This window comes from Gopherus flavomarginatus, chromosome 5 (assembly GCF_025201925.1).
Source record: "Gopherus flavomarginatus isolate rGopFla2 chromosome 5, rGopFla2.mat.asm, whole genome shotgun sequence".
Lineage (NCBI taxonomy): Eukaryota > Metazoa > Chordata > Testudines > Testudinidae > Gopherus > Gopherus flavomarginatus.
The window spans coordinates 150,625,831-150,652,966 of record NC_066621.1 but is presented as its reverse complement, the minus strand read 5'-3'; the positions used below and the strand labels follow the sequence as shown (position 1 = coordinate 150,652,966).

At 38.7% G+C, this 27,136-nt stretch overlaps 1 protein-coding gene across 2 annotated transcripts in view; it reads left to right on the top strand.

Annotated features, from left to right (window-relative positions):
- Window positions 1-27,136, top strand: part of PELI2 (pellino E3 ubiquitin protein ligase family member 2) — a 124,835-nt gene that overhangs the window by 87,046 nt on the left and 10,653 nt on the right. For both annotated transcript variants that reach the window (XM_050952670.1, XM_050952671.1), the window contains one exon: window positions 15,867-15,968. In XM_050952670.1, the coding sequence (XP_050808627.1) occupies window positions 15,867-15,968 (102 nt within the window). The remainder of the gene's footprint in view (window positions 1-15,866; window positions 15,969-27,136) is intronic.

Genomic DNA, 27,136 nt, shown 5'->3' with positions numbered 1-27,136 from the left:
AGCGGGAAGGGGGTCGGGCAAGAAGGGAGATTGGCTGCTGGTGGAGTCAGTGCTTATGGCAGGCTGCAGGAAATAACTCCATGGGCTGTGTGTTTTGAAACCCCTGCACCAGAGGCATTTTAAAAAAGTAGTTTAAAATTGGTAACAAATTAAGATGTAAAGTTGTAATAGTACAAATTTTTAAATTACAAAGCCTCGACCTGATTTAGATTGATGCCTTAGAAATATCAAGTGACTTAAATCATGATTTAATTCAGGGATTTAAATCACTTAAACCTGGGGAACATGACCAAACTCTGCAGACTCTACTGGCCAATGCCTGCCGAAGGGACTTGCACATGGAAGCAGCAGTTCTGAATAAAAGTATTCTGTCGTTCAAATTATGTTTTGCTGGGTCTTTTTCTTTTTTTAACAAACATTCTTCCTCCTACAAAGATCAAGATTGCCTTTACTTCATAATTATATATAATAGGTACCTTGTGCTTGTAAATGATCTTGTTTAGAACAGTTTCTTTGTGTTCTGCAAAAGCACACTCTGTCCTTAGGGTGTTAATATTCTTTTTTGTTAACTGCTGATGTTTGGGGCAGCATTAAAGCTAAAACCTAATGGATACATGTTTTTAAGAGAAACTAGAAGACATCCAAAAAGAGTCACTAAACCATTTTGCATTCTGATTATTTTTGGCCTGTGCTGTAAGGTTTCTTGTAACTGGGCTTCCAAGTTTAGGAGTTTATTTTACTGGTCTAGAATATAGAAGAACTTGAGCTCTGTGCTAAAAGGAGATTTTGAAGAAAATATCAGAATACTTTCCTGCAGCAGGTTCCCCTTTGTGCTTTCTGCTGACCCAAGAAAGGGCTAAACTGACTAGTTCATTGTTATTTGTATTTTATTTCATATATTTATGTGAAATGTAGAATGTTGATAGTAGTTTGTTAATCTCTTACTTAGAGTGGAAGGTGCTTGGAAATCCCACTTTAAATGATGTCTAAAGATGAACTGATTTTTTTTTAAACTATATTCAGAGCTCTAATGATATAGTAGAGATAAGCAGTGTGATGACTTTTGGATATGCTACATCTGGCGTAGCATGGTAGAAAGTGAAAACCTAGACTTTTAGTTTACATCAAATCTGCATGGGTTGAATATTTATATATACATTTTTTAAGCTAGAGTTTTTAAGAAACTGGATTTTTAAGGAAATAAGATTTATTTATTTTTTTGGTCTAAATGTTAACATACCACTTTTGAATAAGACTGTTCACTTTAATTTCGGTATTTTATGCATGTTAAATTCCTAGACTTAATGTTATTGAGTCTTGTGCTAGTAGCATAGTATTTTAATATCTTATGAAGCTATATGCCGTGTGGTTGTAGCCATGTCAGTCCCAGGATATTAGAGTGACAAGGTGGGTGAAGTAATATCTTGTATTAGACCAACTTCTGTTGGTGAGAGAGACAAGCTTTCAAAAGACGAATCTGGGAGCTTAAATGTAATTACTCTTTTAGACACCAAAAATCATGGACTGAACAGAGACACTGGATTTATGGCTTATTCCAACAATCTGTAGCGCACTAATACCCTCTTTTTGTCCTAAGATTGCAGAGGTGTTAACAGGCCACTGTACCTTGAATATGTGCTAGCTACTTGTGCGAAACAATCTGTTCCATCTTGCATTTAGCTGTGATGCTGGGAGTTCCTTTCCCATCCTGAAGAAGAGCTGTGTGTGTTGAAAGCTTGTCTCTCTCACCAACAAAAGTTGGTCTAGTAAAAGATATTACCTTACCCACCTTTGTCTCTCTTATTATGAAACTGGTGGTTAACAACTTAGAAAAAAAAAATTGAGATGAGGACCTTTCTACATTCTTGAGCTACTTTAATTCTTTTTTTTTTCCTAATAATACAATCTCTAGAAAGCAAGGACAAGTGCAATTCGCCCCCCCAATTTTATTTACCAGCTTCCAGCCATTAATCCATTATACTGTAGCAATAATTATTCACACCAACTCCTAATACGCTCGCTTTCATTGAAACGGTACTACCGTACTAAACATGGTGGAAAGTAACACTGTAATACGCAGCCATAGCTTCAATCAGTTTTGTGTAACACGAGTTCAAGTGAAAATGTATATGTGCACATCCTGGATACTTGTATAATTGGTCAAAGTTTAAATGCGTAGCAGAAATTCTTTGATAAAATACGAAAATTTTGAGTAATCACTTGGTTGGTGTGTTCATGTGCTTTGTCTTCTGTAGAGAGATACTGAGATTGTGAGCCTGATTCTCTAACATTGGTTTTACACTATTTTTTCCAATGACTTTTTAAAATTGGTTAAATGCCTCTAGGGGTATGATTTGGCGTGACTTTTTCAGAAAGCTCAGAAGGTACTGTCCTGTGAGGGAGCAGGGAGATACCTAGAAGTACAGTAGCTGGCTGGCAGTGTGATACTGTCTTGCAAGGAATTCTCTTTGAAGCCATTGTAGTCTTGTATAAAGAGTTTGCTCCAGAATCTGCCCCAAGTTAATTTCTTCCCTCCCTGAGCAATCCAGTAGTGATCTTCTTGCCCTTTTGCTTATATGTAAAGTGGATTGACTGGGTATAGAAGATCCAACTTATTTGTGTTTCAGGGAAAGAATCACTGCAATACAGAGCGAAGGAGGAGGGCAGCTAAAATATGGATGGAGATGCTTTTCTTGCCCAGAGAAAAATAGCACAGTAACAGTTTCTTCTTCTGATTTATCTCATTATCTCTGGCCCTTAAAATTAATAGACAAGACAACCCTTTTGGTTCTTTCTGTAAGAAAACTGAAAAGCCCCACACAAGTCTTGCTTAGCTGTGCTGATGCATATTACATCATCTCTGAATTTTTCACCCACCAGTTTAATTCAACAACTGTTGTATCAGTCTGGTCTGTTTTGAGAGAGTTCTGTTTTAGCCCAGTGTGTAATATGAATAGGCTTGGCGGAGTTTGATCTTTATTTTTCCCCTCTAATTTTGACAGATAGCATTGATGTTTAAGCATTTTGAAATTTTTTTGATTTGTTTTAAATGTTCACAATTGTTGGGGCAGACAGTGTATTTAATGACAGATATTGGCATTCGAAAAGTTAAAGCTTTATAACCTTTAAAATATAAATTGTCAACATCACATGTCAAAATACACAAAATAAATATCCTTAAATCAAACTCATATCAGAAGTTCTCAAGCAGCATTTTTTATCTTGCCTATTTGTAGATTTCAGTTGTCAGTTTGTGTACCTATGGTGAAATCAACATTGATGGACTTTTAGGAATAAGAATTAATCCTTGCAAATCTAAATATAAACTAAGAAATACTGTCAAATTTGGCAGTTATTTAATGACAGGACCAGTTTCAGTAGGATTTAAGTTTCATTGATGCATCTGTTGAAGCTGACTTCTTGTTTTATGAAGATAATTTTCTTCAGTAGTAGGTAAAAACATAGAATGCCTTATTCCTAAGATAAAAGCCTTAACAATCTAGTTGAGTTGCTGGGAGTGTGTGAGGAAAAGTTCCTTCACGCTTGATATATAGCAGTTCTGTTTTATTAAACTATTTCTGTAAACAATCATCATTTTTGGCAAGGGTATGTTCATACCTATTTTTATTTCTCATGAGAGATTTTTGGACAGCTGCTTAACAGGTCTCAGTGTTAAGGTAACTAGAGTCTTTGGCTGTCTTAATATAAAATCACTCTGTCAGATTCAATTTATAGTGTCTGGAAACTGCAGAATGATCTGAAACTTCTCATCTTATTAGTATACTGAGACTGCCTGCCAGTAGTGGTGGGTTTATCAGTGCTCATAGATGTTGCTGATTCACTGGAACACACATTGCTCATGCACAGTTTGTACAAAACCTCCAGTGTGCTCTGTCAGTAGAAGTCATCTGAGGAACTTATATTGTCACTTCATTTTTCCTTCCCTTTTTTGAGGATTCTGACTGGTGACTTAATGAGAATGTGTACCTGGCACATGCTGAGAGGAGGCCATCCATGTTTCTTAAGGACAGTCATGCCCTCATGATGCACTCATTGCTTTGTTCTTGATGTATACTATGCATTAATAGCTATCGGTCTTCTCTACAGGTTAGTATGGTTAGTATACCCTACCTATACTGCGCTTATTATAGTAACTCTTGTAGTGGTGCAAAGCTTTGGGCCATACCGTCAAACTACAGCTGTGTATGCCGTGGTATTGAGTTTGTAGGTGTGTATCCTTAAAGGGAAAAATCCTGCCCTTCCTGGAGGAAAGACAGGATTATTCTAAGGACAACATTGTCCCTTCAGGAGACCACAGATAAGGCAGTATTTGTCCAGCGAACCTTTACCATGTAATGTTAGGGAATTGCTGTGTAAAAGAGTACTCCAGAAAAACTGCTTTGTTGCCTCTTAAGTCCTGTGGCTATCTGTGGCCTTCTCGCTTACTTGGAGAAAAGGGAAAAAACAAATGTTCATTTAGGAGATGCTTTTTAGGACAACGAGTTACTCAGTTATGAGGCACTTATACAGGTAATGCTAGGCCAAAGGCTTCAGTGCACTGGGCGTGAATATAACTAAGTGCTATACACGTTTACATCACATCTTGAAGAACCACTGTTAGTCATTCCAACCAACTGCTCCTTTTTGCATGCATAGGAGAATTTGGTCTTTGTACAAGCTTGGTGAATAATCCATGCTGCAACTGACTGCTGTGCCAAGCCCAGCTATGATAATGCTGAGTTCCTGTGCTGATCAAAGTGATGCAAAGTAGCTGTAGTCAAATTGCCTGTTTCTTTGTGCTAAGGTCCACAGATCCATTACGGTGACTACTTCAGCCTGCTTGCAGATTCGAGGCAGAACCAGACATGCCAGTAGAGTAGCAAGATTTCCCTTCTGCCAGAAGATTCCTGTACAGTAACTCCTCGCTTAGCATTTTTCAGGAATGTAACTACAATGTTATGTTAAGTGAATCCAATTTCCCCATAAGAATTAATGTAAATAGTGGGGTGGGGCTTAGGTTCCTGGGAAAATGTTTTCGCCAGACAAGACTATATTTTATCTATCTATCTATATATATATATCTATATATATATATCTATATCTATCTATATATCTATACATAGATATAGATATAGATATACCCATTCACACACACACACACACACACACATACACCTTATGCGTTTTAAACAAATGATTTAATACTGTACACAGCAATGATGATTGTGAAGCTTGGTTGAGGTGGTAAAGTCAGAAGATGGGATATTTCCCAGGGAATGCCTTACCGCTAAATGATGAACTAGCACTCGGCTGAGCCCTCAACGGTTAACACATTGTTGTTAATGTAGCCTCTCACTCTACAGGGAAGCACGGATGGAGGGAGGGGAGACAGCATGGCAGAGAGAGAGACAGACACATTACACCCTGTGTATGAGAGAGAGACGCGCATTGCCCCTCTAAGTACACTGCCTTTTAAAGTAGATCAGCAAGTTGAGATTGCTGCTGCTAGCAGGCTCCCTCCATCATTAGCCCTGTTGTGTGTCTCTCCCCACTCTGTGGAGATGAGGTAAAAGGAGCTGGAGGGGGACACCCTGGTGGGGGAAAGAGGGAGGGCTGCCAGTCCACCCTGGTTTCGAGCCCCCACCAGCTAGCTCCAATGGGCTGCTCTTTCTGCAAACAGTGGACAAAGCAGGCAGCTGCCAAGCAACATTATAAGGGAGCATTGCTCAACTTTAAACGAGCATGTTCTCTAATTGATCAGCAACGAAACAACATTAACCATGATGACGTTAAGTGAGGCGTTACTGTATATCATTCACTTTTTGTTTTTTTTTGTCGGGGGCGGGGGTTGGGTTTATTTGCCGCCCCATCAGCAAGCAGATCCTCCTCCACTTCTTGGTGCAGAGCTTCACTGAGGGAAAGCTCCAAACTTTTGGACTAACAGTTCAGTTAAATAATATGTATAATTCCTAGCTGTGCCCCAGGCTGAATTTGATTTTGGGGGAGCTCGTGCCCTCAGCTCTGCTTCCCTTTCTGAGGCATTTGCAGTAGCTTGTGCCCCTGCAGTCTTCAGGAGTGAGAGGCTGAGAAAGTCAGAGGCCAAAGGAAGATAGGGAGGATAAAAAAAAGTATTAAATTGATTTTATTTAAATTTGATTTTTTTTACTTTAAAGTAGAGGGTTTATTTTAAAAATAAACTCTCTAAAAATCTATTTTAAAATAGGTTGTCAGTATTAAAGCCTGAAATTAAAATCTATTAACATCATTTAAAGATGAAAAAATACTTAAGCAGTATGTTTGCTGCCAAGTTTTAAAGAAAGTCATGCTACTGAATGGGTGGAAGTCACTGGCTAAGCACGTGGAACTAGAGATCACTGAAATGCTAAACCAGCTTTTGATAACAGTAGCCTCTTCTGCAGGTGCAAAGAGTATTCCGTTCATTTTAGTTAATTCAACTAGTTCAGTACAATAATTTGTTCATTCAAGGTTAAGAAACTAATTGGGAGTTGAAAAAGCAGGAAGGCTTCTTTTTCTTTGCCAATCTATGAAGCAAAACTACATGAGTGAGGATGAGATCTATTAGTTCTAAAATCCCAAAGGACCTGGTGACCAGAAACAATCAGTTCAATTCACTAACTACAGATTTTTCCTTTTAATAAATCAGTTTTAAATGTAAATGTTTTGATAAACTCTTTGACAAACTACCTCAAATGTGCTGGATACAAAAGAAAAAAAGTTTATCAAAACAATCTGTTTTTTGCATTTTAATTGAATTTGAATTTATGTGCTAATAGAGCTAAACACAAATCACAAATAAAATCTTAATATCTGGTAAATAAGTAATGCATCCTTCACCATTTTGTAACAAAATAAAATACATCAACATTACGAATCTCAATAATCCATGATTGCTTAAATAAATGAGTATGATATGGTGCATCCTCCTGGATAGCAAAAAGAAGCACCAATTTAGTGTAAAGGCTGTATTTAGTTTCAGATCAGTGTAGTTCAATAGTTATTAACCGATGAGAATTAACCTTTCTTGAAGAAAATAACTCAAAAGTACAAATGCAGAACATAATTAAAATTGATTACTTGAATCAAGATTCTCTGCCTGCTGCAGTTTCATGTGGTTGCCAGTCTCAAGCCTGGATAAATATTCCTTGGGGGTGGGGGAGAAATGAAAAGGGGATAATGGGAGAAAAGATAATCCAGATATTGAGTAGACATAGACAGGAGATGTCAAGCTGTCTGGAGGGCTGCAGGAGTGGGAGTACCAACCTGAGGGCAGACTGTGACGAAGCAGGGCAGAAACCACAAATCGGTTATGAGTTCTATACTTAGATTTCACTAGCTAAGTATCAAATGTGAACTCCTCAGCACTTTAATAGCCTTAACATGCAGTCACAGATAGTCCTCTTGGATACTCCGATCTATCTTGCCACTCAGGCAAGCTTGCCTTTGTGATAGATGGTCCCTTGCACCAAATATCACAACAGTGCTCTGGTTACTTCCAATCCCAAAGGACCAGTCACTTACCTGAGGTCAAGTGCACCCTAAGTCTCTCACCAAAGACAATGCTTGCAGCCAATTCTATCATAAACTAACTGCAGATTTATTAACTGAGAAAAAGAAATGGATTGCTTACAAAATTAAAAGCAGGTAAACGTGTACAAATGAGTTAGTCTTAGGTTCCAGGAGATGATAGAAGTTGCTGTAATGTGCAAGCTCTATATATCCTTAGGCTAAACAACTGGGGATCTCTTGCTTATGCCTAGAAATCTTTTCTCCTCTGAGTTCAAGCAACATAGAGATAATTTCTTCTTGACAAAGATTTTTATTCCCTCCCCACAGAGTTCAAGCTGACAGGACGAGGGCTTGTGCATGTCTCCCCTTCGTGTGTGTGGGGCGAGCAATCAGCAAAGCCTTTTTGCCCACTGATGTTCCACAATGGCTTGTTTGGTGTTTGAGCCTTCTTTTGTTGGAGAAGAGATGGCACCTGGGTTTACAGTTTGAGCAAATATTTATATAGTTACTGAGCAAACACTTAAACATAACCTTATGACTTGGGATACAGATATTACAAGAAAGATTAATGCGTACAGCCACTTACAAGCATTTCATAAAGTTTAAACACTGGACACATATTTTATAAATCTAATATCTCTCAACAATACTAACACACAGTGAACCAGATTGGTTTCCACTTACGCATCTGTCAGTGTTCAGTGAGGTCTAGAGGGCTTGGCAAGAGCTGGCAATTGATCTGTCAGCATCACAGGAGATAGAAGGTCATTTGATAGGATGGAAGGAGAGGAAAAAATGGTTTGGTAGTGGGAAAAGGGGGAAGAGACTAATGCCCTTAAAATTTTCTTTCTCTATTTGAAATACTTGGAGAGACAGAGGACAGATCTCCTGACACAGTTAAACCCTAGTGTGTTATGCTGGGGGTCATGCATTTTTATTAAAAGATTTTGTAAACTTCAGCAGTGACCTGCAGGTCTTAAACCCTCATTTCCTCCTATCTCTTGTACACTCAGTTTGTAGTGAATTCTCTCCTCCCTCGATGAGCATTCCAACTAGTTTCACTGTGGATCATATGCTCTTCTTTGGTGTGATAGCTCATAATTCATTCTGTTGGTGATGTCACACCAATCATGAAGAGAGCTGTGTATTTAGAGAAAAGTCAGTCTGAGTTCTTCCAGGAACCATGTGGAGCCAGGGCAGGCAGGGAGCCTGCCTTAGCCTCGCTATGCCGCCGACTGAACTTTTAGCAGCCCGGACAGCCTTGTTGACCAAAGCCTCCATTGTCCCTTTTTGACGGGCGGTCTGGTCGAAGACTGGATGCCCGGCAACCCTAATTCTAGCTAATACCAATTGCTTCCATGTACCAGAGGTTTCACTGAAAGATTGTTTTGCAGTTACCAGACTGAGATGGTCTGTAGGGCTATAAATCCGTTTGCATGCAAACTCGGTCACAGTAGCTATGTCAGGCGTGGCATTTAAAGGATCTGAGAATCCATTACTTAATCACTGCAATACATTGCCAGGTACCTGATGTGGTGAGCTTGCCCCATTGAATCGTATGGAGTTTATTGCTGTTCCTCTTAAGTGGATCTATTACATGAGAAATCACCTGATGATGACTCCAAAGGAATATTTAGTTCAGCAGCTTTGTGTAGTACCCTATAACAGTAGTATCTGTAAATTCAATCTGAATACTGTTCTTTAAGGAAATACAACAGTGCCAGAATTACATTCATACAAAAGTAGTTCAAAGTCCCTTTTAGCCACATTTGTCTCTTTGAAAATAGCTTTTCATGTACCATTTGTACTATGTTGACAGGAAGTCAAATGTAGCCCTGGTGCAAGTTACACCCGGACTGTACATGGCCCAGAAACTGCAAAAATATCTTCCTTTTACAGTGTTTCAGATGAGGGATATATTGAGTGATTTTAACTATTAGTCTGATTATCATTTGGTTTTAGAAAATGATCATGAGCTACACTGAAATCTCTTCAGTAAATGTTGGAGTTAACAAATTTATGCACAGGTTTTTTTGCCCATGTAATTCTAAAACAAATTTGCCTAGTTCTGCAAATATTTCTTGTCATGAAAATGTTCAATAAATGCAACTTTAAAAAAAAAACCTGGTTTTTGTTTACATGTGTGTTAGTGGCATCTCCTTTCCTTTCCTTTTTCTGTCTGGATTTGCTGACCCTTTGACCAAGGGCAATCTCATGAGTGTTCCAGGAGGTGTTAGTGTGGATACCCAGATAACGTGCACAGTAGGTTGAAATTCCTTAAGCTTAAAGACCTTGTTGTAATGCTAATATAAACGCTCAGTTCTTCTGTTTATAAGGAAAGCAATAATGTGAAAAGAAGAGCTGGTATATGGCTGAATAGGAAGCAGATGGAGAGACTTTTTTTAAACAGCTGTGACTCAGAGTCTGGTTGATATGGGTACTTTCCCCCTCCCTCTCCATGCATACAAAGCCCATGAAGTTTCCATGACAATGTTCTCTTGCCAGAAGTTACAACTATTAAGTATCATTTCTTTTGTGTCGGCTATCATGTCAGTATACATTTCCAGCTTTATTGAAGTCTAGTACTATAGAAGCAATAATTCTGGCTAATTGATGTTTAGTTTTTACATTACTGTGGAATAAAAAACTGAAAACCATCAGTCTTTAGGTACAAATAGTAGGACTATATGAATTGAAAGGAATTTTATTTGAAACCATCTCATAATTGGTAGCGAAATTCCTAGTTTTAAATGGTCAGGAGATTCTGTTCTGATTTGGACATTTCATTTGCCATAATTTCCTCTTCCAGTACCAAAATCTCCATTAGCTCTGATTTTTGGGTTCATGGCCATTGGGAATATGTTAATCTTACCTTTTTCACCATCCCTCGTTCACTAGCTAAAATCTCCTTTCCCTATTTCTCTTTAACACTATGCAAACAAAGGATTCACACTTATCAATTTCATCCTTCAAGTTGGTGTAGTGCCTAGAAAAAAGGGTCTGAAAGAAATAAAACTTTAGTCATGTACCCCTCTTTAAAAGTCGTATCAAACTTCAGTTGATACTGCTCCCCTGTGCATTAATACAGAGAATAATATACATTTCAAAGTAATACTCTAACCCAAACCAGAATTTGTGTACATCTTTTTTCACATGTGTCCAAAATGGAAATGCTGATGCAACCATACTAGTGGTTGTGCTACCAGTGTTGGGGGCCAGGACAGTCAGTGGTGTCGGTGGGGTTATTTAACTGAGTACCCCTTGACTAACACACTGTTAATAAGGGGCTGATTTTAATAAATTTGTTCTAAAATCCACATACATGGATAGTGAGATTCTTATAAATATTTGTATGTCACAGGAGGAGTAGGGGTTGGGGAATACTACTTGGGTGTAAACTTGGGGTTATTTAGTCAAGGAATTCCTCAAATATAGGACCGCTTCTCAACAGGGAGCCCTTAGTCAAATTGCTTTAAAAAACATGCATAGCTAGATTGTCTTGAAAATGGGTATTCCATAATAGGGGCGAAGACTCTAGGGGAAGAGAACCCATAGGGATGACTGGATTCATTCATCTCTCTTCAGTTCTCCCACGATCCGGAAGGTTTTGCAGAACCCCTTCCCTCTAATCCTCAAAGTGGAATACAGCATCTGGGGCTCCACTCCACTCCCCCTTGCTGCATCTATTTGGTAGACGTGCTTCTCAGAGCCTGTTGGTTTCCACTTCTTTCCTCCACTTGGCCCCGGGAGCAGTACGGGAGTCATGGAGGCACCAGAAAGAGGGCAGAATTGGTAGCTGAGTAGCAGTGATGTGTTCCTTTAGCGCCCATACCCAAAGGTATGTGCCAGTTGTACCTCCTGCACTACCACCATTTCAACAAAAGGAAGAAATTCACTACCTCAGAACTCAGCATTAAAGTTAAGGTTGACCGGCACTGCCTTGTGCCTCTCCAGAAGGTATACATCAGCCCCATCCCACAACCTGAATTCTGAGTGATGTCCCATCTTGCCATGATAGACAACACAGCACTCTGCCCTTCCAGATAATATAGAGCACTGCAGGATGCAGCACACGGTATAGTAGGAACATGGGGTGCAAGTAAAATCCATGTCTTACCAGTATGGGGAGGTGGGCACCAGCCAAGGGGGGCATGTGACCCTCCATGTAACTCCTCACCGCCCAGCCTGGGGTGAGGATGATTGAAAAGGCTGGGGTCCCCATGCTCTCCCCGTCCCCATCCCACATCCATCTGATGTTACCCAGGGTAGGGGGCTCTGTCTTCCCTCTGAGTCCTGCTGTTTGGCTTTAAAATAACAAGATTTAAAACAGTCTCATGACTTTCTGTAGGGTCTTTTGGAAGGCTTTGGGATTTGGCAATTTGGGATTGTGTAACTTTTTATTTAATGGTGATGTTAAAACTTTTCATAATCCTGGCAGTGACAGATTATCAACTGACTCATAGACTCATAGACTCCAGGACTGGAAGGGACCTCGAGAGGTCATCGAGTCCAGTCCCCTGCCCTCATGGCAGGACCAAATACTGTCTAGACCATCCCTAATAGACATTTATCTAATCTACTCTTAAATATCTCCAGAGATGGAGATTCCACAACTTCCCTAGGCAATCTATTCCAGTGTTTAACTACCCTGACAGTTAGGAACTTTTTCCTAATGTCCAACCTAAATCTCCCTTGCTGCAGTTTAAGCCCATTGCTTCTTGTTCTATCATTGGAGGCTAAGGTGAACAAGTTTTCTCCCTCCTCCTGATGACACCCTTTTAGATACCTGAAAACTGCTATCATGTCCCCTCTCAGTCTTCTCTTTTCCAAACTAAACAAACCCAATTCCTTCAGCCTTCCTTCATAGGTCATGTTCTCAAGACCTTTAATCATTCTTGTTGCTCTTCTCTGGACTCTCTCCAATTTCTCCACATCTTTCTTGAAATGCGGTGCCCAGAACTGGACACAATACTCCAGTTGAGGCCTGACCAGCGCAGAGTAAAGCGGAAGTTGTGACCATCTTACTTGATTTTTTCCTGCCTTTCCCTCATCCTCATTGTTTCTCTGTCTTTTGTTTCTTAGTGCAAGTTGTTACAAAGGTAGGGTCTGTACCTTTCTGTGCTTATACAGTGCCCGATACACTGGGTGCTGCTAGAAACAAATGACAGATATTTAATTCTTTGACTTTACAGTTTTACTTTAGTGGCCAATTGCTTTCTAAGGCAAGTAATAAAAATGCATATGAAATTTCTTTGAACTGGAGCAAAGTATGTCGTCTTGTACACTTTTGAACAATTTCTTAGCATTTTGAAAAGCAGTTATGCAATACCAGGAAATACACTGCTAAATTCATGTTATTTAAACCTAGTTTTTCAGTGGAAGGGAGAGAAAAACCCTGCTGATATAACAGATTGGAAAAGGTGCATCCATTGCTAGATATATTACTTCAAATGTGATTTTCATTTCTCAGATCCTAAGAAAATGACAGCCTTTGGCAATATTAATGAATTTTTCTAAAGCATGGGTTATGAGGAGTTAATCTAAAAGTCATTTCGGGTAAACCACCTTCTAAAATAGCTAGTATATAGGTTTAAAATAAGGCATCTGCAGCTTAGGTCACCTAGTAAATTGCTATCGGGAATCAACCGAGAATACTAGTGTTAAAGCCGTAATGCATTAGTGAGCGTGTGGTATAGGATTCATTGGAATATGGTGACATTTATGAAGGGCTTAATATTACAGCTCTTACATCAAAAAGATTTGTTTTTTTGGTTGCATTAGACTGCTTACTGACTAGTGAGGACTGTAATCTAATCTAATGGCTGGAGAAATGGGGAGAAAAATAGGCATGTCCTGGCCTAGTTTTTTTCGGAGAAAGTATTGGTCCAGGTCAGTCTAATAACGATTAGACATGTTAAGGGAGCCAAAATTCTAATTAGATTTATGCAATCTATGCCACATAATTAATACCTGTAAAGATCCATAGTATGTTACAGACGTAGAAAACATTCTTTACGTCGAGAGCAATAGAATGATATGCTGCAAAAAACAAGATCACACTAGTTTAATGGTGTAGGCTAAAAGTTCACTTGATTTTCTCTTTCAGTTATAGACAGCACTATATAAAAAGTGCCCATTAGCTCTGAGACAGATAGGACTTGTGTTTCCAGAATTGGTTTCAGAGTTGATAATTAATCTTTCCAACCTCATTAATGTTTGTCGTGTGTTTATATACTAAATTGGTCTTAATGTTTGTAAATGTGGTTATGTATATTAAGCTTTGCTGCTTTCTGTGTTTAAAAAATTGTATGATTTATATTACATATGCTGGTTTCACTATATTATTTCTACTACAATAGCACCCGCAGACCATCATCAGGGCTCAGGACCCTATTGTGCTAAGTGTTGTATGTACAAAACATAAAAGATTGTCCCCGTCCTATACAGTTTACAATCCAAGGCCCAATTCTGCAGTTACTGATATGATGGCAGATTGCTGACTTGTATAGAGCCCCATTGACTTCAGTGGCAAGATGGGACCTAAACAGATAACAGGTGACTGCAACAAGTGGTGAGACAGTTCTGATCAATGTAAAGTCATAAATGCATGGAACTTCTGTCATTTATTTATACATTATAGCAGTTATAATTATGTGGGATAGATTGCATAAATCTATGGAGGAATTAGCTTGTCAGTGATCACTGTGCATGTATACATTCATAATTAAAAATGGTCCAGTTTTTGTCCATTGAAGCTAAATTCATAAAACAAAACATCATAGCCTGAATCTTGTAACATCTTTAATGTTGTAAATTATATTCCAGGAAGCTGAAATATGGCTAAACATCTTCACCTGGAACAATGGGAAACATTTCTTCTTTCTTACAATAGTGGGGGTTTTTTTGGGGTTTTTTTTGGGTTTTTTTTTAAAGGTTTGTCAGTCTGAAATATTAGACTTTGCTGTTTCCATGTTTTTTGTGGCTTTCTCAGTACTTTAATGGTACTCCAAAAAGCTTTTTGGGATTCATTTAAGAAAAGAACTCTATTGCTTTGGGATCAGTTAGAATGTCTCAGTGAAATAAAGTCTCTGAAAATTGTTTTATCTGAAGCAATAAAGAAAAGTATACCAAGCTGCTCAATTTAACTATCCCTTTCCATATTGGATACTTGTCATTTTGTAGATCAAGAGAAATATGAATAAAGAGAGAGTCTATCACACTGGTGATTTAAACATCGGTTGATATAATTAATTATGCATCATCTTGTAGTGTTGTGACAATGTTGAACTTGGGCATTTTTAACGCACTTAAATTTCCATTATATTGTTACATGTACTCTGTGCTGCAGAAATTCTATTTATATCGATGCATCTGCGTGCTGAATAACTATTATTTCTGCAGACTATGCGGATCTCAATAACTTGAGCGAAACTGTTCTGTCTTTAAAAACTAGAATTCATCTGGAATGAGTTAATGTTGGCTAGTTGGTTCTTTTGTTTTTGAAGATGTAATTATTAGATTCTAATGGTCTTGTGTCACTGATGATAGTTTAGTTGGTATTTCACTTGCCTTAGTACCCCCTTCTTAGTACTTTGTGCTTTGATATACGAGGCGGAAAAGTGTTATGAAAAAGTTAAGTATTATTTGCATTGTATAGTCTTTAGAAATTATTATGAATTTATATGCAGTTAATGTATTATCCCATTATCTGCTGGACTTGGTTTTTTCATATTTTTTTTTTATAATGGTTATGTTGTATATTCAACGTAATGCTATTCTGGTGAAATCTGAAAGCTTAAAAATCATTTTGTTTCAAATGAGTTACTACTTTAAACTTGTATATAAACAGTGAATCGCTGATGCTATTTAAGCTTTAGATAATTCTTGCTAAAAGTGGAATCAAATCAATTTTTTAATAAAAAAAGAAATAAGTCTAGTGTAAGTGTGGTGTCTACTTTTCTTTTTTGTTTTTGTGCAAAGGAAGACTGGGGGGGGATATGGAAGCTGGGGTTCTGAGGGGTAGTAATTTTAGGCTCATGATGAAATTTCAAAAACAAATCTGATAGATTGGGGAATCTAAATTTCTCAAATATTAGTTACACTTGTAGTCCTAAAATACGTACGGAGCAAGCAGATACAGTTCTTGAATTAGAAAAGCCATTCTAAGAAGTAAGGGGTTTTTTTTGTGTCGATTTACTCAGCTTTGTAATAAAATGTTGTAGTACAGTTCTTTTTCCTGATTATTGTCAGGTGTTCATATAGTGGAATGAGTCTGATTATAATGTTTAGTGGTAAGTTTATGTGCAGTGGAAATATCTTTTTGTTCTCTTATTCAACAGGCCATCAGCTGTAAAGGTCAGCACAGTATCTCTTATACGTTATCCAGAAACCAGACAGTTGTAGTGGAGTATACACATGATAAAGATACAGATATGTTTCAGGTAAGTCTCGGCTTATTAAAATAGTATACTTGTTATGCAGCCTCTGCAAGCAACCCCACTTCTACTCTTTGTTAAGTGTTACCTTTGTGCTATAGAATTCTTATGACCATATTTAGAGTTGTTCTTCCTATTGAGCAGTATCTGTTAAACATCCTTACCGTTCCACCACTGTTTATTTTCCATACAGATATCGTAGCAGCTATAAAAATGGCACATGCAATGTATTTGGGAGCATTAAGAAACACTAAGGCCCAGAATACAACTAGAGTTAAAGGGGTTGGCGTAGAAAGGGAGTAGTTGGTAGCAGGAGATGAGAGAAGGAAGGGAGAGGCAGGAGCAAAACGGGAGCAGAAGACGATGGGGCAAGGAATTGGAACATGAGTGAGAGCCAGGGATGAGAACTATGCCTTCAAGGAGGCAGGGGTCCTATGGAAAAAATAATATACGATCTTGTAATTAAAGACTGCATCATAATGCATATAAACAAGGATGCTGAATTGAGGATGCACAGGCAGCCTTATTTCTGTCATTGTCTAACTTTTGAGCGCTTGACTTTGCAAGAGTAACATTCTCTTAACGTAGGTTATTTTTTAATGTCATTTTTAGGGCTGTTGATTAATCGCAGTTAACTCACGTGATTAACTCAAAAATTAATCACAATTAATTTTTTTAATCGCAGATTTAATCACACTGTTAAATAATAGAATGCCAATTGAAATTTATTAAATATTTTGGATGTTTTTCTACATTTTCAAATATATTGATTTCAGTTACATCACAGAATACAGAGTGTACACTGCTCACTTTATATTATTTTTATTACAAATATTTGCACTGTAAAATGATAAAAGAAATAGTATTTTTCAGTTTGCCTCATGCAAATACTGTAGTGCAATTTCTTTATCGTGAAAGTGCAATTTACAAACGAAGATTTTTTGTTTTGTTACATAACTGCACTCAATACCAAAACAATGTAAAGCTTTAGAGCCTATAAATCCACTCAGCCCTACTTCTTGTTCAGCCAATTGCTAAGACAAACAAGTTTGTTTACATTTATGGGAGATAATGCTGTCTGCTTCTTATTTACAATGTCACCTGAAAGTGAGAACAGATATTCACATGACACTTTAGTAGCCAGCACTGCAAGGCATTTACATGCCATATCTGCTAAACATTTGTATGCTCCTTCATGCTTCAGCCACCATTCCAGAGGTTATTCTTCCATGCTGATGACGCTCAGTAAAAAAATGTGTTTATTAAATTTGTGACTGAACTTCTTGGGGGAGAATTGTATGTCTCCTGCTCTGTGTTTTACCTGCGTTCTGCCATATATTTCATGTTATAGCGGTCTCGGATGATGACCCAGCACGTTGTTCGTTTTAAGAACACTTTCACAGCAGATTTGACAAAATGCAAAGTAGGTACCAATGTGAGCTTTTTAAAGATAGCTACAGCACTCGGCTGAAGATTTAAGTATCTGAAGTGCCTTCCAAAATCTGATCGGAACAGGGTTTGGGGCATGCTTTCAGAAATCTTAAAAGAGCAACACTCCGATGCGGAAACTACAGAACCCGAATCGCCAAAAAAGAAAATCAACCTTCTGCTGGTGGCATCTGACTCAGATGATGAAAATGAACATGCATTGGTCTGTACTGCTTTGCATCGTTATCAAGCAGAACCCATCATCAGCATGGACGCATGTCCTCCAGAAATGGTGGTTGAAGCATGAAGGGACATATGAATCTTTAATGCGTCTGGCATGAAAATATCTTGCAATGCTGGCTACAACGGTGCCATGTGGATACCTGTTGTCACTTTCAAGTGACATTGTAAACAAGAAGCAGGCAGCATTATCTCCTCCAAATGTAAACAAACTTGTTTATATGAACGATTGGCTGAACAGCAAGTAGGAATGAGTGGACTTTGTTTTATTTTTGAATGCAGTTATTTTTTGTACATAATTCTATATTTATAAGTTCAACTTTCATGATAGAGATTGCACTACAGTACTTGTATGAGGTGAATTTAAAAATACTATTTCTTTCGTTTTTACAGTGCAAATATTTATGATAAAAATATACAGTTAGCGCTGTACACTTTGTATTCTGTGTTGCATTGAAATCAACATATTTGAAAATGTGGAAAACATCCAAAAATACTTATATAAATAGTATTCTATTATTAACAGTGTGATTAATTACTTTTTTTAATCGCTTGACAGCCCTAGTAATTATAAAAAATAAAGGATTTCTGTACATAGGGTCACTAGGCTGAGGAAAAGAAACTTGCACCATCTTTTCTTGTCAAGGCCACACACATTCATCTTAACAGTAATTAAATCATCCTGCTTTGAGTTATTAAATGCCTTTGTTCAGTCTGTAGCACTTAAAAGTGTTCAGCACTTGGTTTTCTTTCTGTTGATACAGTGAGGAGAGGAAATGGCCTAACTATCCAAATGTAAATACCCTCTGCTCCAATCATTTTCTATTCTTGCTCCATCTAAAGTTCTCCCAGGGGAATTTAGTGATGCATGAATTCTTACTACTTCCATTTAGTGATTAACGAGAAGTGCAGTTTTTGCTATAGTCTTGCTTTCTTAATGTACTTTTTGCCATAGCAAATTAGCATTGCCCATTATGAATAAATTGAAATAGAAGAATGGGCTTTTCCACGAAAACTAATAGAACAGGAAAATATTACGGAGGTGTACTGTTCTGGGTTTTTGTCCACAGATCCAGCTATAGGTTACAGTGCCATACAAGTTTTTCCATTTTTATTTTCTCTCACTTTGGTGAATCTCAACAGTGAATTTTTTTATAAACAAAATCAGGCCTTTCTTGACAGCTGGAGCTGGAATTTCCCCACTTTCAATAATGCAGAAAAGGCAGAAATGTTCAATATTTCTGTTCTATGTTTGGAAAAAAACAGATTTAGTCATATCATATACCACTCTTTCCACTGTACTAGGATCGCAGTAGGATGTTAAACAGCAGCTACTAAAGTTAGACCTTTTAAAATCAGCAGGTTAGAATAACTTACATCCAGGAGTTTTCCAAGATCTAGCTCAAGTGTGCATTGGACTGTTAATGTTGATTTTCAATGAAGAGTACAGCTACACTAAGGCAGTGTGTAGAGTGCAGACACTGTGCACCCAGCTAGCATAGGTATAAATAGCAGTGTGGATGGTGAGACACAGCTTGGGTGAATAGAGTAGAAAAGAATGCTCTATGTGCCTGAATCTTGACTGTATGCCCTACACAGCTTTCTATACACCCAAGCAGTGCCTCCCACATCTACCCTTCTCTTTTTAGCATTGTAGTGGTCTGCTGCTTCCACACTGCGGAAGCCTTTCCCCATTGACTCCCCACTACTGGAACCTGTCGTTGTCACAGTGGGGAGCTGCCGAAGCCTTTCACTGCTGCGTGTAGCTATACACTGCAGTGACAAGTGTGGACACAGGCTGTGTTTCACTGCAGTGTGTAGCTACACATACCCCATACTGCACTGTAAGTGTAGACATGACCAAAGTCTTGGAACACTGGGGAAGTTGCAGAACCAGAAGACTGGAAGAAAGCTAATGAAAGGGTAAACGGGATGACATGGGTAATTACAGGCCTGTAAGCCTGATATTGAACCTGAGCAAGATAATGGAGTTGCTTATACGGGACTTGATTAATAAAGAATTAAAGGAGGTTAAGCTGTAGCCGTGTTGGTCCCAGGATATTCGAGAGAGAAGCGAGGTGAAGTAATATATTTTCATAGAATATCAGGGTTGCAAAGGACCTCAGGAGTCATCTAGTCCAATCCCCTGCTCAAAGCAGGACCAATCCCCAACTAAATCATCCCCGCCAGGACTTTGTCAAGCCTGACCTTAAAAACCTCTAAGGAAGGAGATTCCACCACCTCCCTAGGTAACCCATTCCAGTGCTTCACCATCCTTCTAGTGAAAAAGTTTTTCCTAATATCCAAGAAAAAGGTTTTCTGTTGGTGAAAGAGACACGCTTTTGATCTTACATAGAGTGCTTGAACAAGCTTGTCTCTCTCACAAACAAAAGTTGGTCAATAAAAGATACTGCCTCACCCACCTTGTCTCTCTAAAGGAGTTAAATACAGTTAATGCCATCAATATGGATTTATGGAAAATAGATCCCATCTAATGAACCTGGTATCTTTTTCTGATGAGATTATAAGTTTGGTTGATAAATGTAATAGTGTTGACATAATATACTTAGTCTTCTGTAGGGCATTTGACTTGGTACCACACAACATTTTGATCAAAACACTAGAGAGAGAAAAAATTAACCTGGAATTCATTAAATGGATTAAATACTGGATAACTAATCAGTCTCAAAATGTAATTGTAAATGGGGAATCATCATTAAGTAGGTTTTGTTTTTATCACTCTCCACGGGTGATAAGAGGTCATGCTACTTGGTGTCGGGGCAGGACATGAGGGTCAGGAAGTGAAGGGTATGGAACATGGCATGTACAGCTCTCCTAGGCACAGTTCGGAGGCAGGCCGGCTGCAGGTTACACAGCCGACTCAGCTGGTGTGGAAGGTGCAGCTGGGGAGGCTCGTGGGGCAGGGGCCCAATGCTGAGGTCTGGATCCATTGGAGAGGCAGCAGAGCACACAGCCCTACTTTGGCTGAGGATTTGCCTCACAGTGGCAATCTTGCAGAGCCTGCTGTCCCCTCTATGACGAGTTCGGTCACAGAGATCCCCTTGGGACTGTCACCTGATGTGCTGAGACTACCTCTGAGCCTGTTTTCTCTGCCAGTTTGGGCCGCCAGAACCCTGCCTTGTTGAGCCAGACACACCAGTCTGCTCCAACACAGACCCAGGGTCTGAACCACGCGCCCCAACGCTGCAGACTTAACTGAAAACAGCTTAAGAAGTGCTCCAGTCTCCAGCACCCAGACACCCAACTCCTAATGGGATCCAAACCCCAAATAAATCAGTTTTACTCTGTATAAAGCTTATACAGGGTAAACTCATAAATTGTCCGCTCTCTATAACACTGATAGAGAGAGATGCACAGCTCTTTGCTCACCCAGGTATTAATTACTTACTCTGGGTTAATTAATAAGCAAAACGCGATTGTCCTAAATATAAAAAGTAGGATTTAAGTGGTTCAAAGTAGTAACAGACAGAACAAAGTAAGTTACCAAGCAAAACAAAACAAAGCAAAACACTTAAGTCTGAGCCTAATACATTAAGAAACTGATTACAGATGAAATCTCACCCCCAGAGATGTTCCAATCAGCTTCTTTCACAGACTGGATTCCTTCCTAGTCTGGGTCCAGCAATCACTCATACCCCCGTAGTTACTGTCCTTTGTTCCAGTTTCTTTCAGGCATCTCTTGAGGGTGGAGAGGCCATCTCTTGAGCCAGCTGAAGACAAAATGGAGAGACTTCCAGGGCCTTTTATATTCTCTCTTGTGGGCAGAAACCTCTTTGTTCTTCTGTGCAAAGTCACAGCAACAAGATGGAGTTTGTAGCCACCTGGACAAGTCGCATATCCATGAATGATTCAGCTTTTGGAAGGCTGACGCCATTGTTTACATTTTAGTTTAAACATTCCTAGAAAATCTCAGATATAGATTGGCATCTCCCAGAGTCCATTGCCAGTTTCTTGACTGGGCACTTACTGAGAATAGTCCTTTCTCAAGAAGCTGACCAAATGCTTCACTGAGGCTACTTGGAATCAAACACATTGAGATACAAGTACATAGCCAATATTCATAACTTCAAATACAAAAATGATGCACATATACTGACAGCATAATCATAACCAGCAAATTACAGCCTTTCCATAGACACCTCATTTGACCTCCTCTGTAAAAGACCTGGTGCAAACATAGGACCCTGGTTGCAGCAAGGATCTATATGGTCACAGTTCATGTCAATAACATCACACGTACTATAAAGCAATGATGACCCTGAATATATTTATTGAGTATGAAGGCTTTATTTGTCAGAGTGGAGCAGAACTTCCCACATTCTGTTTAAAGTAGTAGGGTCAAATTCTCTTCTGTTGTCATTGAGTAAAATTCCATTAAAGTCAATGGGTCTACGCTTGTTTACATCATCAGAGAATTTGGCCCATCATCTTCAAAGACAGGTTTCAGAGTAGCAGCCGTGTTAGTCTGTATCTGCCAAAAAGAACAGGAGTACTTGTAGCACCTTACAGACTAACAAATTTATTTGAGCATAAGCTTTCGTGGGCTACAGCCCACTTCTTCAGATGCATAGAATGGAACATACAGTAAGGAGATATATATGCATACAGAACATGAAAAGGTGGAAGTAGCCATATCAACTCGGAGACTAATTTAATTAAGATGAGCAATTATCAGCAGGAGAAAAAAAAACTTTTGTAGTGATAATCGAGATGGCCCATTTCAGACAGTTGATAAGAGGTGTGAGAATACTTAACATGGGGAAATAGATTCAATCTGTGTAATGACTCAGCCATTCCCAGTCTCTATCAAGCCTACATTTAATGATATCTAGTTTGCATATTAATTCAAGTTCAGCAGTTTCTTGTTGGAGTCTGTTTTTGAAGCTTTTTGAATCTTCAAAGCGTGATCTTAAGTAGACACTAGTGGATCAATGAGTGGGTGACTTATAGCTTTTAATAACAAATCGTGGGCAGTGAGGCTGTCTGACAGGTTATCGGCTGTCTGACACGTCATCGGCTGGAAAAGTTATGACTGACTTTCAGGAGTACTTCAGCATTACAGTACAGCAGTGTTTGTAGCCACTAGCATGTTTCATGTATGTGTCCCAAATTATATCCTATAGCTCTCTAAATAAGAGCTCATAAAGTATTAAAACAAAATGGAAGCAACAATATGCAACCTGATACTTAGTAGCATGACCTTCCAAAAGAAAGACACTGGGTGGGGGAACTAAATCTTTCAGAGAAATGGTAATGAAATCCAGAACCTTTCACCTCTAAATTGGTAGATCAAATCTAGTGTAGGTACAGAGTAATTGTCCTCTGACTCTGTTAAATGACTTAATGGTCAGCTTATCTCCTAATGGATAATTGCCCATGTGGCCAAAATCATTACAATTGGTACTGATTAACTTTTTTTTTTTATAGTCTCAAAGGCAAAAGATTTGAATTTGCACGAAGACTGGATAGCTTTCTTTTGTGAAGGTAGTTCCTGCCACATCCATAAGGACAGTATACTGCTGTTTTAAATTACCATAGTCCTGAGTGAATTTAGTGCCTCTAGCAAATGCTGAATTTACTTTGTAAAATGTTGAGAGATTTTTTTAAATGGCTTTACTGCATTTAATATGTAGTATTCTGTTACACAGAAGTAATTCTACATGTCATTTTAAAAAGAGAATGGAATATCAGAATATAAATTTAGTACAAATACATGTTTATCAACGCAAATGTGTTAATCTCAGGATTATCTTTGTCCTGTGCCACTTTTTTTTTTTTTTTTTAAACTACTAAATATTTCCTCTCGTTTCAGCAGTGTCTAAGCCTGATGGGCACAAGAAATAAAAGCTTCAAGCCAATAGATCTTAATGCTAGTGTCTAAAACAGTTGAGGTTCCCTGTTGCCAGGTGCTTTGATATGGCTATGCAGAAAGCCAAGAGTTAACACTTGGATTTCAAGGCCAATAGGACCATTCTTCTCTTGTTTTAACTACCTTAAAAGCGCTAATAGCAATCCAGAGTTAGAGGTTTAACAGCTGGAAGAAATACAGTAGGAAACACTTGTATTAAGCAAACAACTTACATAGTAGTGTCTGATGTCCCTTTAAGTAGATCTGTAAGCGTGTTTTACATTTTATAGCATTTGACTGATCTCTGCATCACTATGCAAAATCATAGACTAGAGTGTCTTGATGACTTCAACATTGATAAGAAAAGGCACAATCTAAGATAACTTCTGAGCCTTCAACATGTGCTAAAAGTTTATTGGGAAATCTGTCAAGGCTACCACCGAATCAGGACCAAGTTTAACCTTTATATGCAGGTTACTGAGACAGCTGAATTTTTTTCATATTAAAGCAAAATAAAGTTAATTAGCTTCAGCGTGACTGAGGTGACCCTCACATTGTTATGGTTTGAATTAAGGTGGAACAGATTCTAAGTCTGTAACAGTTTCTGAAGTCAGATGGGAATTTGACCAATCTGTTGCTACTGTGCAACAATGGTACCTTTTAACAGGAATTCCATAGGGAGGCAAATACAAGTCCATTGGAAATAGGATTTCAAGGGAGGTACAGTTAATGGAGCAGTCTATAATATTTTTAGTTTGACTTTTTTTTAAGCAGCACAAACTGTGACACATCCAACTTTGTGTACCTAATTTTTACTGTATCTGTTTTTTACATTCTATTAAAAACCTTACTTTCTCTGAAAAGTTAAAGTGAATAGTTTTGGTTAGCCTGATTAGTACTTTCATTGTTTCTATGTGGTTTTGCTTTAGCAAAGGTACTAAATTCTAAAAGCAGTCTGGAGCTGGGGCAGGGGAAATCCTCGCTTGCTTTTATGTTAATATGTTAAAATGTCAGGTTCAGCATGTATTGGTGGGTTTGCTGCATAGTTTGATGTTGCTACAGGTTCATTTGATAGGGTGAATATTAACAGTCATATATTTGCTTAATTCTTGGAGAGCTTTTCTTCTCTATTTGTATAGATAAAGTGGATTTATAGGGGGGATGTTTTAGAGATTGGCTCTTTTTTACCCACAGAGATGTTGATGCACATGATGGATCCCTATATGTGTTCCCATTGCTTGCCTTTGAAGTGCAAGTAAGCTACACAGATTGTAACATCCTCGCAAAACTTTTTAAAGATCTTCACTGAGAAGTTATTAGCTTACATATAAATAAGGAGGAGTACTTGTGGCACCTTAGAGACTAACAAATTTATTTGAGCTTAAGCTTTCATGGGCTACAGCCCACTTCATCAGATGCGTAGACTGGAACATATAGTAAGAAGATCTATATACATACAGAGAACATGAACAAGTGGAAGTTGCCATACCAACTCTAAGAAGCTAATTAATTAAGATGAGCTATTATCAGCAGGAGGAAAAAAAAACTTTTGTAGTGATAATCAAGATGGCCCATTCCAGACAATTGACAAGAAGGTGTGAGGATACTTAACATGGGGAAATAGATTCAATATGTGTAATGACCCAGCCACTTCCATTCTCTATTCAAGCCCAAGTTAATGGCATCTAGTTTGCAAATTAATTCTTATTCAAATTAAATGAGAATTAATTAACTATATGTTACTATATGTTACATTCTGTGCATCTGATGAAGTGAGCTGCAGCCCATGAAAGCTTATGCTCAAATAAAACTGTTAGTCTCTAAGATACCACAAGTATACCTGTTCTTTTTGCGGATACAGACTAAAACAGCTGCCACTCTGAAACACTGGCATACAAAATATTTATAATTTTCTTCTGCTTAGCAGCAGGTCACAAGGCATCTGTTCAGAAGTACTTTAAATTCTCTTTTTGTTTCTAACCTGTAACTACCTGTTTACTGTCCAGAGTGGTGTAACATTGCTTGCATATAGAAGTACTAGTCCCAGCTCAGTGTTGTGTCTGCACCTTTGTTCGATAGTCAGATCCCTTTGTCCATTTTATAATTTGCAATTCCAAATGCACAGTTGTTCCTTGTTTTATAATTGTTTTATAGATGTAGGTTGAAAGGTTTAAATGCTTAGGACTCCTTATGAGAAATTCATTCCTTATCTCAGCTGCTTTATTTTTCTCAGAGTAAGTGTTCAGCACAAAAAATGTTATTTAAAATGTCTTGCATAAATACATGAGTGGCTCTAGTACAGGTGTAGGCAACCTATGGCACGCGTGCCAAAGACAGCATGCGAGCTGATTTTCAGTGGCACTCACACTGCCCAGGTCCTGGCCACTGATCCAGGGGGCTCTGCATTTTAATTTAATTTTAAATGAAGCTTTTTAAACATTTTAAAAACCTTATTTACTTTACATACAACAATAGTTTCGTTATATATTATAGACCAGGCCTGCACAACATGCGGCCCGGGGGCCACGTGTGACCCGTGTGGGCTCATTGTGCGGCCCCCGGGGGATGAGTAGGCAAGCGGCGGGTGAGGGAGGGGGGCTGAAGGGGCAGGCGGGCAGTAGCAGGGGCTGAGGAGGTGAGCCGGAGGGGGTGGGGGGCTGAGGAGATGAGCAAGGAGTCAGTGGCTGACCTGTTCTACTGATCTGCTCTGGCTCCCATCCCCTCTCCAAGGGTTGCAGCTGTCTGGAGGTGCTGCCTTCCACGCCTTCCTCAGTCACACATCATTCATTCAACAGGGCAATTGATTACAAAGTTGGGGGAAGAGCTTGTTCTACTTCTAGCAAAAAGACATTTTTCTTTTACCTTAATTATACTACCTTAGGGGCCCGCTATAACATATTACCATGGTTCAATACTGCTGTTTCGGTGGGGCAGCGCTGGGGAAAGAGGGCTTGTTTCTGTGGGGCGGGCGGTGCTGCAGGGGGGGAGTATTTCAGGGGGGCTGGGCGGCGCTGGGGAGGTCTTGTGTTTTGGGGGGCTTGGCGGCACAGGGCGGAGGTCGGCAGGGCCGGGGGGGAGGTCAGCCCTCAGCTGTTTTCTTTGTAGTAATATAGCCCTCACCGCTTTACGAGTTGTGCAGGCCTGTTATAGACTTATAGAAAGAGACCTTCTAAAAATGTTAAAATATATTACTGGCACGCGAAACCTTAAATGTGAGTGAATAAATGAAGACTCGGCACACCTCTTCTGAAAGGTTGCTGACCCCTGCTCTAATACATCTGGCCAAATGAGTATCCTGTCCTGAGAATCTTATGTATAAGACTTACAAAAATGCAATGATATCTAAAATATGAATTACTCTCATTATCTGTGAAGATATATATTTTTAAACTGCTGTTTTGGTCTAAAAACATGTTTTAATTTCATGGCAATTTTAAAATGACAGTAGAAAGTTCTTTAACTTTTTATTTATCTGAATGTAGTAGTATAGTATTTATTTGCAGAGAAAGGGGTGTGAAATACAGCAGTAACCCACATTTTCACACTGTTGGCCAAAATCCCCCCTCCCCTTTTAAATAAAATTGATGTGCTTCAGATTTGCCGGTACATACACAGCCACAGCAGTTTTATCAAATGG